We start from the raw sequence: 14468 nt of genomic DNA on the forward strand, positions 1-14468 counted from the left end.
CTGATACAGGCCAGGATGCCATTGGCCTTCTTGGCCGCCTGGGCACACTGCCGGCTCATGTTCAGCCGGCTGTCGACCAGCACCCCCAGGTCCTTTTCCGCCAGGCAGCTTTCCAGCCACTCTTCCCCAAGCCTGTAGCGCTGCGTGGGGTTGTTGTGGCCAAAGTGCAGGACCCGGCACTTGGCCTTCACATTGAGGGAAGTCAGAATCTCATGCATATACAATTTTTTCTTTGTTTGTTTGTTTGTTTCACAGACTGGTTGTATATCTCAAATGGTTTCTCAAAGAGATGGGATGGAAGCAGAGACAACAGAAAATACCAGTCAAAGGAGAAATACCAGTGTAACCAGAGATGGAAAACCAAAGGATTGCAGGGAAAATTTCCATTAGAATTTGTGTTCATAAATCTTCCAGTTTCTTTGAGAAGCTGTTTTGTGACCAAAGGCTCTTTGGACAGACTGGTTTATAGATCTGCAGAGCTGCCTGGTGTTCCTGCTGGCAGCCCTGGGCACACTGAGGTGTTTCCCCAGCCTGTGCACAAGCACGAGTCCCTGCAGGAGAAGAGGAAGGGGGGAATCAGGGAAGACTGATGGGAGAGGTGACAGTTTCAGGACTCTGAGTCGCTTGTCCTGGGATGTCCATCATCACCACGGGGGTCAGAAGATGAGACACTACAAGGACTGTAGGGCCAGCCACAGGGTACTGTACTCAGGTCCTGCAGGTTGGTGGCCTTTATGCCTAGAGAGGCTATCATCACTGCCCTTAGGTTTTTAAAAGAGTATTTAACAAAGTCAGAGCCTGAGAGGACAGTGCAGGTATCGCTGGATAAAGTCACTGCTCATACTTTCTCCATTAAAAAGGTTAGGAGGAATGAGGTATTCCTCCAAGGTCATTAGTCTGATTACTTCACTGAAGAGCACTGCGATAGGGACACACAGCCAACCTAACTTCGTTGAGGAAGAATATGTGAGGAGTGCAGCGGGCAGTTTCCATGGAATTAGACCAAATCAGGCTCGGCATGGCTGGCAGTATCAGAAAAGGTGGGACTGGATCTGTGAGGACTTGCACAAAATGCAAAATATATCTGGGTGCATGGAAGCTTCTCTTCACCTTTGCAATACAGAGGATGTAGAGTTTCTAGAGAGCCTAAGGAGATTAGAGCACAGAGGCTGGACAGAAATGTCACTGGCGCCCATCAGGATGGATGTCTGATGATTAAAGACGCTGCTGTTGCTGGGCAATAGTTTCTGGATGCCGTAGCCCAGAGTCAGTAATGCAGTACCCTGCAATAGAAGCAGAAATGAATACCTAACTAAGTGCCCTAAGGACCATCAGAGCCATGATGCTACAGTTTTATGCTGTCCATTCTATGCTAACCCTAGAAATCATAGACAATTTCATCAAAAGGGACTTGAAGAGGTCATCTGGTCCACCCCTCACACTGAAGTGGGTTCATGGGTTTCTAAATGAGGCTGGATAAACTCCCCCTCTCTGCAAGAAGAGACACAACGGTAGGGCCAAGAGTCACAAGACTCACTGTGCTTAACCAAGGTGCCAAGAGGAGGAGGAGGACATGAGAGAGCCATCCCATGGTGACAGTGGGCAGCAGTTCTCAGGCATGAGCTGACTCGATCCCTGCATTATCCAGCAAGGTCAGCCTCAGCAGCCACGATGCCTCATTTGTCCCACAGCTGGAGACTAGGATTATTCTGCAAATCCTAAACCCACCCAGTATAGCCCACCACCTGACTGACAAACCTGAGCTTCCTGAAGGACATTTGGGGGTCAAAAGCTGAGGGTTTATTCATGCATGATCTACAGAGCTATAAACACCTCCAATGGGTCACACCTACAAGGTGAAATTTAAGATGAAGGGTTCCTTAACTAGGCTGTGGTTTCAGGGGTGGGATTTAGTTTGAAGTTTCCTTGTTTTAGCCTACAGAGCATCTCAGCTCACCTTAGAGAGGTGCTCCATGGCTCCACGGACTGCATTGACTCACCACCTCTGACTGTCATGGGAGCTTGGACTCTGGGCCCACATGTAATCCCAAATCTGGGACAGTGAATGCAGAGCCAAATCTAGGGAAACTCGGAAGCTGGATTTTTGGAGTTATTCCTCAGCACTTTGAAAAGCCATATGCCCTTTTCTGGTGTCCCAGTTGTGTACTTAAAACGTCCAATTCATTGTGGCTTCAACCATGATCTACTTCAGTCTCAAGGTTAAGATTAACGTATGAAATTTTTAAAAGCTGCTCTGTCCGGCAATGTGCAAACATATGGGTATGGAGGTGTAAACAAAGGATTTTGTGGTCTTAAACTAAGTCAGAACATTAGTCCATGCCCAATTCCAAAGATAAAATAAATTTCCCCACTGAACATGTAACCCTTCTCAGGATCACCCCATTCATGTTGATTTACTACAAAGTTCCCTGGAACTTAACAGGACCTCATAATGGTGAAATCCCAAGATGCATAAGCAGAGGAACTTATGAAAAGTTTTTAAGAAAAATCCCCCTAGTATCTCAGTGGTATGCAGCAGGGTACCCCAGATCTGACCCAGTTTCAGAGCTTGTCTATAGACTCCTTTAACTTCACAGTTAGGGCTTGGTTTTTATGTCTTGCAGAGCAGATGAGGTTTTACCAGTAAGAAAGCCGTGCTGCTGCAGAGAGCCTTCCCCCTGTCTTGTTAGGGGGGGGGAGGCTTTCTTGTTTCTTCCCTGTGAAATCTGTTAATACAAAACCAGCTGAATCTGTTGCAAGGGCTGTGCATGGTTTGCTATTTCAGTAGGAAAGTTGCACACCCAAGTAAAATATGAGATTGGTACAAAACACAAATGTTGACCAGAATAAGAAGCGAGTGAGGCAGTGTCTGGACATCATTTCTTTCCACATCCCTGTGTAGCATCATCAGAGCTACTGTACTTACCAGGCTGTGAAGGTGCTGGTGTGAAGTAGAAGTTGACAACTTACACTGTTTGCTGGCAAAAGGGAATTTTGTGACAGCAAATGTAGTATGTAGGTACAGGGCTGAGCAAATGCAGATAAAAGAAAGGGATCGACAGGTGGAAAGCACTTGTAGAAAAATTGGTATGTACATTATTGCTTTTGGCGCCATCGATGGAAAGTCAAACATAGAAAAGCAAACAGCAAACGTTAGGAAGACGTGTGGTCCTGTCAATTATTAAATGAAGCCGGCAAATGGCTGTGACTCAGAGACAGCTGGAGAATAGCCGGGTCTGGGGGGAGCTGCAGGTATGGCGAGTGCACGCAAGCCTCAAGGTAGCACATTTCATATTGCAAACCTAAATCAACAGGCAGCAAGGTACCTGGCCACGTTACTCCGTAGAGTGGGTGAGATGTTTTTAGGATAAATACAAACTAAAATTACTACGAGTTTCATTACTCAGCATCACACAGACCTTTCAGGACTGCAATGCATTAGCTGCGCGCTATTCTTGAGTGAAAGGCCACCTCCAGGAGGGCTGGGAAGCCCCATTAGCGCCAGATGGACAAATTGTCATATCACGTCTGTCCCTGGAAGGAGATGCACGGGCTGTTTGGGGCTGGGTGACTCAGAGCCGCAGTGTCAATCGGCACTGCTTGGCTGAAATGAGTGAAGTGCTCGTCGTTTAACCCAGTTGTGGATTTCGCCTGTGAGGCAATTGTTTCAAAACAGCCGCCAGATTTGTCAGCAGCTGACATGCATCAGCTGCATTAACCTCCAAGGGAACTGCTGAGGTTCCTACAGAGTACTGCTGAGGTAACTACAGAGTACCTCAGGGAGCTGCTCTCTGCTGTCCACAAGCTGATTACAGCAACGTTTGCGCTCGCCAACGGCTTGCCCAGCCTGACTCACGGGATCTAGCAAAACATTCAAGCACAAGATAAACTGCTCCTTCATGGGCTCACACAACAACGTGCCTGTGGTTATTGCACAGCGTAACACTGCTGAGCGCTCAGGTCTCCGTGGTTAGGTCCCCAGCTTCTGACCTCTTGTTGGCAGATCAGAGCAGCTTGACAATTTCAGCAGGCACCAACGGACATACGCAAATTCCCTGACTTCAGACATCTACTTTACAGACCCTTGGAAAAATACAAGAGAGACTTCTGGCAGCTTCCCAGCCATGAGGCCCAGAGCCTGCATGTTAAACGCTCACATTTGCCTTGCATCCACCTTTAGTTTTGCACAGAGTACGTCTTTCCTCCTGCAGACACCAGTCCCTTCCCAGCGTCTGACAGACATGACGCTTTGCAGCATGCACAGCAGCACCCATGTGTTCGTGCTGGTTTTACTGCTTGGCACCTCCCAGTGATGGTACCCGAGAGACCATGGAAGAGACGGAGCATTTCCTTCCCCTGATGAAAAAGAAAAACCCAGGTGCAGTTTTCCCATAACTCTCTCATGCTTGCCAAAAAAAAGTACCTAACTCCCTTTCACAGCACCGATCCTTGCCATTTGGATTCTCCGTAGCAGCACCTTGGACAGCTGGGAGAAGCTCTCAGCGCATGTACCAAAGCAGCTTTTGGAGCTGTTGGGGGGTGGGTGGGAAACAAATAAAAAACTAAAGAGAAACACCAATTTTTTTCTCACTACCAAAGCTCTCCAGCACATCCCTGCAGTGCACAGCATCTCCCAGTTTGCTGGGACCTGCTAACAGATGGCCAGGGCATCCCAAGCTCCAGTCCTGATCCTGACCTTGTAGCTCTTCTTTGCACAGTTGGACACCGACCCTGCCAAGTGCCTGCACTGAAGTCAGTGGTTTCCTCTGCCTTCATCCCTCCCCCGTACGAGTGCTGTTCGCAGCATCACTGCAGCATGCTCTCTCCCATGAGATGGGGGCTGCTGCCCCCTCACCTGCAAGGTCATGGTTTCTCTTTCTCCTCCGTTTCACCCTGCTCCCTCCTTCTTGACCACTCAGCTACTGGGATGAGGCACAGGCTGGGCTGAGATAGCCCGGAGGAGGAGGCCAGCCCATGAGGAAGACTGAAGGCAGTGATTTGGGGACAGAAAGGAGCAAATGGTTTGGCATGACCCTGCTGGCATAACAAAGTCACCGGGATTTGGCTTGCAGGGAGGATTATTTTACACAATGACAAGGGTGGTTAATCAGGAGGTAGATTGCCTTGGGAGAGGGTGGAGGCTCCATAATGACAGCCTGATGCTCTGAAAGGGGCAGCTCAGCCAGCCCGGGTATGAAGCATGTCACTTATACATCACATGCATCCCTAAGGAAACGTGGCAATATACAAATAGCACCATGTGTATCAGGATGCGTTTGGATTGCATTGCATGCCCATTGCACCCTGTACCTCCATGCCAGACCAGCCTACCCTCATTTGGATCATAACCTGGGAGGTGGGGAGAGATTTTTGTGATGTTCCCAAAAAAGTTATAGGCAGAGCAGATGATATCATGAGACAGTAAAAATGATACACTCCCCTTGCAGACCCTGCAATGAGATTGGACTCAGTTTTCTCATTTTGTGTCCTTAGGTTACAGTCCATAGGCCATTAGTACCTGTCTATCCTCCGTAACTGTAAAGAATCACATTATTTGTATAATGAAAGCTGAGGAGTCTCATACGATCACATAACCCTGAGAAGTGACAGTTTCATATAATGGACTGATACAGGGATATTGTAATTAAAAGCACAAGTCTGCCAACACTGTTTGTATTTTTTCAGAGACCAAAACTGCTGTTAGCAGTGAATCCCTTGATGAAAGCCTGCTCTCAGCAGTCTTCTCTCTCCCCACCTGCAGGGAGGACAGCTTCATCACACAGCCACAGCAGCTCTGCCCTCTTGCAGACTTTCTGAGAAATGGGTCATCCCAAAATGGGAGGTGGAATAATGTGAATTGCCATAATCCATCCCTCCATGGAGAGGAAAAGAGCTGTACTGCAGAAGAGGTGACAGGTTTCTTCTGGCATGAGTGACTTTCTCTGGGAGAAGATATTGCCCATGAGCAACCAGTCTGGAGAGGAAAGGAAGGAGCAGACTGGCTTTGGAGCATTGCTGCTCTGGGACTAGACCCACTGCTGGGTCCCTCTCCGACAGAGCAGGATGAGGATCCACCTGAGGATCTGCTTGGTTTTCCAGCTGTACACGAGCGGGTTCAGGACAGGCAGCACCAGGAGACAGGCATCAGCCAGAAGCGTGTGAGTGAGGGGGGGCAGGTGCTTCCCAAACCTGTGGATGATGGACAAGCCAATGAGTGGGATGTAGAAGATCAGGACGGCACAGAGGTGGGAGATACATGTGCTAAAGGCTTTGGCTCGTGCTTCCTGGGAGACAATGTTCAAGATGGCTCTGATGATCATCATGTAAGACAGGAGGATGGTCAGGGAGTCCAGGCCCTTGGTGAGTATCACTGCGGTCAGTCTGTAAAGACAGGAGGATGGTCAGGGAGTCCAGGCCCTTGGTGAGTATCACTGCGGTCAGCCTGTACAAGCTGTTGACCCTGACATCCCCACAAACCAGCCTCAGCATGTCTTGGTGCAGACAGAAGGAGTGAGACAGGACACGGGACCTGCAGAAAGGAATCTTCTTAATAAGAATGGCAATGGGTAGCACCACACAGATGCCCCGCATGAAGATCGCCCCACCCCGCCTTCATTATCAGGGAGCTGGTCAGGACAGAGGCATAGCGCAAAGACTAGCAAGTAGCAACAAAGCAGTCGAAGACCATGGCCACCAGGACCCCAGACTCGATGGCAGAGAAGGAGTGGATGAAGTACATCTGGACAATGCACGCCTCAAAACGGAGGGAGGTTGACTCAAACCAGAAGATGGCCAGCATGGTGGGCAGGGTGGAGAGAGACAAGCCCAGGTCTGCCATGGCCAGCATGGGGAGGAAATAGTACATCGGTGTATGGAGGCTGTGGTCTGTCTTTATCATCCAGAGTAAGGTGAAGTCCCCCAGGAGCATGAGGAGGTACAGGCAGCAAAGAGGCAATGCCACCCAGTAGCTGCTCATCGGCAGACTGGGAATGCTGGTGAGGATGAAGGTCAAGGGACTGGACCCAGTCCTATTGGAAGATGACATCTCATGCACTGATGGTCCGGGGGTCTGGAAATAATAGTGTCTTGGAATAAAAGCCCTGCTATGAGACCCCCCCCCACGCACCCCAGCTACAATGGTGTTGGGAGGACAGGCTCCTGACAGCCAAGAAACCCCTGTGCAGCTGCCCTCATGCATATCCATCACATGAGCCAAGGAAAAGCCACAGTGGACCAGCCCCGGGGTCACTGTCTGGGCTGTGCATAGCAGCAGATAACTAGGAAAGAGCAGTGCACCATTTAGACTTCCCTAGTTGTAGTCTCCAACATTTAAATAGCCAGGGTTTCAGGAGATTTGGTGCCCAGCCCTTTGGGAGGTGTCTGAAAGCTTCTCAGCAGCACAGGCAGGATGAGCCTGGGGCCAGGGTGCTCCTGCCTGGGGAGGGAGGAGAGGTGGGATGGAGACCTGGAGGTCAGCCCTGGGAACAGGGCTGGCTGTTCCCTGCAGCAGTAGGAGGAGCAGCCCTGGCCGTGCTGGTCCCTGCAAGGCTGAAGCACCCGGACAGGAGAGGGAAGGGAGGATGGAGGGGGAGAGAGACAAAGGCAGAGAAAGGTCAATGTTTGTGCTGAAGCGAATGCGTCAAGAGATAACATCTCACTCTGAGATGAGAAGTAGCCCCATTATATGTGTCTCTGTATTGATTTCTTCCCTTTTTGTTTAAGTATGGCAAAATGTATAATGTTTTAGGGAGCTTTATCAGCTAAACCTGCAGGTCAATTAATCAAACTAACCCTGATGGAAGCAAAATGGATTTGCACTTTACAGCTGCCAAAAAGGTTAAATGGAAAGGAAGAAATTCAGAGGCTCAAATAAGACCGAGAACCTGAAGTGGTGTTTCGTCTGCCTGAGGCCATTAGAAAACCCAACAGCAAACACCACGTCTCCATTTAAGCACTCTGGAAGCCGCCTGCTTTCCCGGGCAGCTTCACTGCCCCGGGAGCATGGGCGATCAGCTGCGATGCTCAGTGACGGGAGGCCGGGGCAAGCGGGGGAGATTTCCAGAGAAATATTCCAAAGAGGCTTCTCTGCAAATTCTGTTAAATTTAGTGCATCTTAAATGCACCAGCTGAACAGCTGGTGGTCACAGCAGCCCATCCTCACCTCTTGCCACAGCTGATCAGGGAAAATGTGCATGTCTCTATTCAGCTGGAAATGAATATGTTTTGCATAACTGAGGAACACAAACTGATTGAGATTTGTCCCAGAGTTTGTCTGCACACGCACACGCACACTCTGAGACCTCATCTAGTATCAGGAAAAAAATAAATAAATCAAGTTTTCACATGGACAGAAGGTCAGGCCTGAAAGACAGCGGTGGGAGAGCAGTCGTGCCCACAAAGAGCTCAGCTCACCACAGTGCTGCTCTCCTCCAGCAGCCCACGGTGCGGTTCCTCAGAAGCCATCAAACACCCGCTTCCCTAATTAGGGGAAATCACCTAAGGACAAAAGTTAGAGCTGGCCGCACCTGGGATGAGGGAAAAAAGCTCTCTGAAACTGAACCAAGCAGTGTGGGAGAGGGAGAGCTGGGATGGCAAAAGAGGTAACTGCGGGTGTAAAGAACCTAAAGCTGAGGAGCTGAAGACCCCGCTTTGCTGCTGTGGGGAGCAAAGGCACTGTAGAAATAAACTTACATGTCCTATTTGTCTAGCACTTGAGAGAATGAGGGAAATTTTTAATTATTGACCAAGGTCAATTTTTAGGGTGGCCTTTCATATCAAGCCCATCTGTATATATGAGTTCAAAAGTAATATTTAGTAAAGCAATTTGCTCCTAGCACTTTTCTAACATGCTGGTTTGTTGCTTCTGCCAGAGACTTTTGTAAATTCTTGTTTTTATGCGAGCCCTCAAACAAATTGTCCTTGCAGAGGAAGAACATCTCTGTTCTGTCATCTTCAGGCAGCCCACCCCATACTTACCCCAGGTCACAGCAGAGGACGCAGGCTGGGGACCAGGAACAGCCCTGGCTGCGCACACTGCTGCAGGCAGGCACTGGGCAGGGGGCTGGAAAGCCGTATTTAACCCAGCCAGAGCAAACCCCACGGGTCTCACCCAGGGAGTCACAGCTGATTTCTTTGCTCTTCGGGGGTGTGAGCCCCACAGGACTGCGTACAAGTAGGTTTCTGTGTCTCCTCTGAAAAAATGGCAGAGTGCAAAAATGGGAGTGAAGGCCTGTCCTGGTTTCGGCAGGGATAGAGTTAATTTCCTCCCTAGTAGCTGGTACAGTGCTGTGTTTTGGATTTAGGGTGAGAACAAAGTTGATAACGCACCGATGTTTTAGTTGTTGCTAGGTAATGCCTACACTAGCCAAGGACTTTTTAGTTTCCCATGCTCTACCGACTGAGAAGGCTGGAGGGGCACAAGAAGCTGGGAGGGGGCACAGCCAAACTGGCCAAAGGGACATTCCATACCATGTGACGTCAAGCTCAGTACATAAACTGGGGAAAGCTGGCCGGGGGGGGCCGCTGCTCAGGGACTGGCTGGGCATCGGTCGGCGGGTGGTGAGCAATTGCACTGTGCATCACTTGCTTTGTGTATTATTATTATTATTATTATCATATTATTATTATAATTTTATTTCAATTATTAAACTGTTTTTATCTCAACCCACGAGTTTTTCTCACTTGTGCTCTTCCAATTCTCTCCCCCATCCCACCGGGTGGGGGGGAGTGAGCGAGCGGCTGCGTGGTGCTTAGCTGCCAACTGAGGTTAAACCACAGCAAGGCCGCTTTGGGGCACTGGCTGTAAAAAAAAAAGAGAATTGGCAAAAAATGTGCATTCAGAAAATTCCCCAGTTTTGCCCTGCTCTGTGAAACTTTTGCATTCTGGAAAGTGAATGCCCCGGTGCCTTCCATCAAACCCCCCCCCGGGTGCCTCTGTGCAGCTCCTTGATTTGTATATAGGTACACTTTATATACGTATATCGCATTTAGATAGATAGGTTAAATACAAGAAAACAAGGACAATAAGAAAAATCCCTAAAAGGTTCCCAAAAAAGAGCACAAACCAAAAGAACCAGCCAATGGATTTATAATCAGAAACTTTATTTTGAGAATTTTTTTGATTCTGTGATGAGTTTCACATAGGAATGGTGGGTGGTGGGGTACAGAGATGGAGGGTGGTATGGTGCTCCCTTTGTCCATGGCTGTGGGGAGCCTGTTCCCCACCATTGATGGTGTACAGACTGGGGCTGTGTATGTTTCCTTACCCTTCGGTCAACGTCCTTGTAGAAAGCTGTGACACTCTTGGGCTGGTGGCAAGGAGGGAGAGGACAAGAGCATGGCGTGGTCTGATCATGTGCCTGTCCGGACTGCGGATCAGAGGATCAGAGGAACTCCTTGCTGAAGTTGCTGTGGATCCAAATTATTGACATGAGTTCGAAAGGAGATTGAGAGAGTCTTGGAAGAGGGATTGCTGAGGGCTCCCTCAAGCAGACCAGCCCCCTCCTGAAATGAAAACAGCAGGACGCTGAAGGAGAATTAAGGGGCATGATCAGCCACCCCCTGCCAGTTTTGTATCATCTGTGGACTTGCTGAGGGTGGACTCTGCCCCATCATCTCGATCATTAATGCAGTGGTTAAACAGTACTGGCCCCAGTATTGACTCACTAGTCACACTAGTGACTGACCTCCAGCCAGACCTTGTGCCACTGAGCATGACCTTTCGAGCCGGGCAGCTCAGCTTCTTTCGTCTCCTGGGACTCAAGGAGCCTGTCCAGGGGGTGAATATTTTGGTGTGGTGGGGAGAAGACCAAGAATCATTTCACGGTGCAGACCTGCATGTACAAACAAAATCACCTGGAGCAGCTGAGTTCTTCCAGCATGGTGCTGTGCCCTGGGGGACAGATAAAGGTGTCCTATAAAACAGGGCAGCCTGTGGCTTGTCCTGTGTTGGCAGCACTGAGCCTGGCCGGGACACTGTTCTGTGGTGAGAAGTCCAGGTCTATGGGTGCCTTGGGAAGCTGTTGGGTTTTGGTCTCCAGGATCTCCTCCATCGTTGACGCGTGACACCTCTGTGCTCCTGCAATCTGGTTTTATCTGAGGTTCCCTCTGCCATCCGCAGCACTGCGCTTTTTGTGATTGTCAGGATTTGTCCCAGACTTACCCAAAACTGCCTCCAAACACCAGGAGCCTGAGCTCAGATACTGAGTTGCTGCAGCTTAACCAGCTGTGGGTGTCAGACAAGCACAGTCATTCCTCGGGGGCTGTGTACCCTTTCAGACATGATGTAGCTCAGCTCACAATGAGCAAAGCCGAAGCCAAGCAGAAGTTCCCAGCATTTTCTGGGGGTTAGAGCAGTCTCTCCAACACTTCCTGCAGCTCAGATGATGCAAAATACCCTGAGAAAGGCTCTGACTGCTTTGCTTGTCAGGCAGGGTCTTTGTCAGGACTGTGGGAGGAAAGAAACTATTCCCAGACAGCATTTTGTGAATATATTTTTCAGCTTGAAATTTCCCTGTTGTTGCCATAACATAACTTGTGTCTTAGCTGAGAGCACAGAGATGGGAGACGTCCAAATTGACAAACTATACTATGAACACAAAAACTACAGAATTTAGACTAAGCAGAAACACACTCACTTTGGACTTGGCAAGGTAATCTTTTACCCTTACCTTCAAAGTCCCCTGGAACTTAAATTTACAGTCCTTATCCTTTCCTGAGACTTCTGTTCTGTGTAAGATAATATGTGTGCTTGCAATGGGACAAAGCATTTATCACCACCTCCTTCCTCCACAAACACCACGTGTCTGTGTCTGTGATAGACCCTATCAGGAGACCTTCAGAAGTGTGGATGTTTTCAGCTGTGGCAACTGTTCAGCGCCCAGCACAATGGGGTATGAGTCTGTGAATACTATTGCAAGTGATAATAGTGTAAGCTGCTCAAGGATTGTACTGGGAATTTGAAGTACAGAGGCCCTTTTCCTTTCCTGCTAGACTCAGTGCAAGTATTTCCACTGGCTTCAGTGAGGCAGGGCTGAGCCTGAGCCAGGAATTCAAAGCAGGATATACTGATGCTTCTCTGTGCTTCATCCTTGCTTCTAAATTCTTGTTGCTGGTTATAATAGCATAGTTGATAAATATCTTTCTTCACTTCAGGGCTTAGGAGCTCAAGCAAATCTGCATGGAGCTCATGTCAGCATTCAAGAACATCAGCTTCAGGGCTGCATTTTTCCCCCAACAGGTTTCCCAGGGTTGGAAACTTCTCACCTCTGCTCTGTCTGTTTCACTGTGAGTCAGAGCAATGCCTCCTCATCTCTTACGCGGTGAGACAGGACTGAAGCCCATGTACTATTTCTTGGACATGTTGTCCATCGTTCTAATTGTCTGTCTTCAGGATGTATTGTGCTGGCTTAAGTACAGGGAACTCAGTTGCAGTGCTTGTTTCCCTCGAATCTTCTTCATCCACTCACTGTTGCCCATGGAGATGTCTGTGTTGCTGCTGATGGCCCTTGGTAGCTTTGTAGCAAACCACAACCTCCTGCAGTACAAGTCAATTTTAAACACTTGAGGGATGACCATGGTGGGACTGGCATTTGTGCCCTTGTTGTCTCAGAAGGGAAAGTGCCTGCGTGTCCTGGGCTGGATGCTTAAAAGATTGCGAAGAGGCAAAACCACAAAAACTGGGAAGTAGATGTTTATTTTTTAAAATTATGTGCAATAGCATCAGCTCCTTATTGTGGCCCACTGTGATGTGCATTGGTGAAGTACAGACCACTTCTCTGGAGGTCTGTCCTTAGCCCGGGCCACAGACCCAGCCTGGCTGGGGCACCAGGGGAAGGTGAATGTGGAGGATGCTCTGCATGGGGCAGGGCAGGGTGTAATGGCAGAGGAGTGCTTTGGGCTGAGAGGTGTGGAGGAGTGAGGGGTTCCTAGGGGGGATCCTCACTGATAAGAGAAGTTGGGAGCTGGTTCACTATGTAAAAGGGATGACGGAGCAATAACATCTTCAGAGGGTTTGTGATGTTTGATCTGCGGTAGAAAGCAGGACTATTGAGGGAAGTCTAGATGAACCACCCCTTCATCATTGCAGGGCAATGGCACAGGACAGAAAAGCAGAAGGGAGAATTTTCCCAAACACAGGAATTGCTCAGGTGGGTTACAGGGAGTAGGTCACCGTTAGTACCTTGGTGATGTCTCATTAAAGAGAGTTATTTTCAAAAATGACCGGGTTGGAATTTCTTCTGAAACCCACATCACTACCCCCGCTGCCGTTGTCTCAACACTCTGAGCAGACCCTGCTTTACACTTTCAACAGCGAGGAATGTCAGTGTCTCCAGCCCTTTTGCAACTAAACCAGTTCCGCAGCTCCAGTTTGCCTAAGCCACAGTCAGTGCCTTTAACCCTCAGATCTCTCCTTTCCCCTCACAGCTGCACAGTTTGAAGCACAAAGAGATGGAGGCTCTTACTTTTCACCCGCTGATGTGCGTGTTCTTACTGCACACACTGGTTCCTAAGCAAGGCGCATCATCACTATCTTGCAGCCGTGAGCTGAATGGGTTTAAGTACATGTAGTTTAAATAAAGTGTTAAAACTGAAACCTTCTCAGTTTACCCCAGTGGTGTGTTGCATCTGTATTTCTATTCAGGAGACACCCAGGAATTAATTTTTTGAGACCTCTTATGCTTTATTCTCAAGCATTGCTATAACCCCTCTTTTGCTCTGAAATGGGATCAGGCAAGAGCATGAGCCTGCTCCTTCCCAGCCTTGACCATGGTCATGATGTTGCATCTGTGAGCTTGCAGGGTGCAGCAAGACACGGTGAACAGTGTGGCACATGGGTAACCCCCTCACCCCACCCACACTTCCTTCTGCCTTTTAACACTATGAGTCCTCAAAACCAGGCATGCACCCACTGCTCCACACTGGTGCAGTGGGTCTGGGCTCCACATCAGTGATGTTCCTCCAGGGCACAGCAGTGAGGACCCAACTCTGTGCCCCAAACAGCAGAGGGAGGGGACAGCAAAGGGCATGACTAGTACATGAAATAGTCCTGGTGACCGACTCATCCCAGTTGCTTCTAAGGTAGATAATAAATAACTCACAGAGTAATGTCAACCTGCTGGTCGTCCTATAAGCTGTATCAATACTATATGACCAGTTACCAATGCAAACTATTGACTTTTTTGAGTCTCAGGCACCTTAAAGAAATGCATTGTCCCTGTTGAAGGGGCTTTTCCGTTGGCAAAGAGATTCTGTGCGTGAGTGTGCCTTCTTAATATGTATAAATACCTGATGGGATGGAGTAACGAAGACAAAGCCACATTCTTCTCAGTGGTACCCAGTGAAAGGACAAGAGGCAATGGGCACAAACTAGAAAAAACAGGAAATTCCATTTAAACATAACAAATATCTTTTTTTTTTTTATGTTGAGGTTAATTAAACACGGGCACAGGTGCCCCAAGGAGGCTGTT

The 14468-nt window shown here is 48.7% G+C and overlaps 2 protein-coding genes across 2 annotated transcripts in view; one reads left to right on the top strand and one right to left on the bottom strand.

The window, feature by feature from the left end:
* Positions 1-6026: 6026 nt before the first annotated feature.
* On the bottom strand, positions 6027-7045 carry LOC103925529 (putative olfactory receptor 51H1). The gene is given in 3 exon segments (XM_009334259.1): positions 6027-6381; positions 6443-6600; positions 6602-7045. Coding segments are annotated over 3 exon segments (957 nt in total).
* A 6722-nt stretch (positions 7046-13767) lies between these two features.
* The window catches only part of LOC103925530 (olfactory receptor 51E2-like), a 2356-nt gene continuing 1655 nt past the window's right edge, over positions 13768-14468 (top strand). Inside the window, 1 exon segment of the mRNA XM_009334260.1 lies at positions 13768-13787. Coding sequence (XP_009332535.1) covers positions 13768-13787 — 20 coding nt within the window.

Source organism: Pygoscelis adeliae, unplaced genomic scaffold (assembly GCF_000699105.1).
Source record: "Pygoscelis adeliae isolate BGI_AS28 unplaced genomic scaffold, ASM69910v1 Scaffold351, whole genome shotgun sequence".
NCBI lineage: Eukaryota > Metazoa > Chordata > Aves > Sphenisciformes > Spheniscidae > Pygoscelis > Pygoscelis adeliae.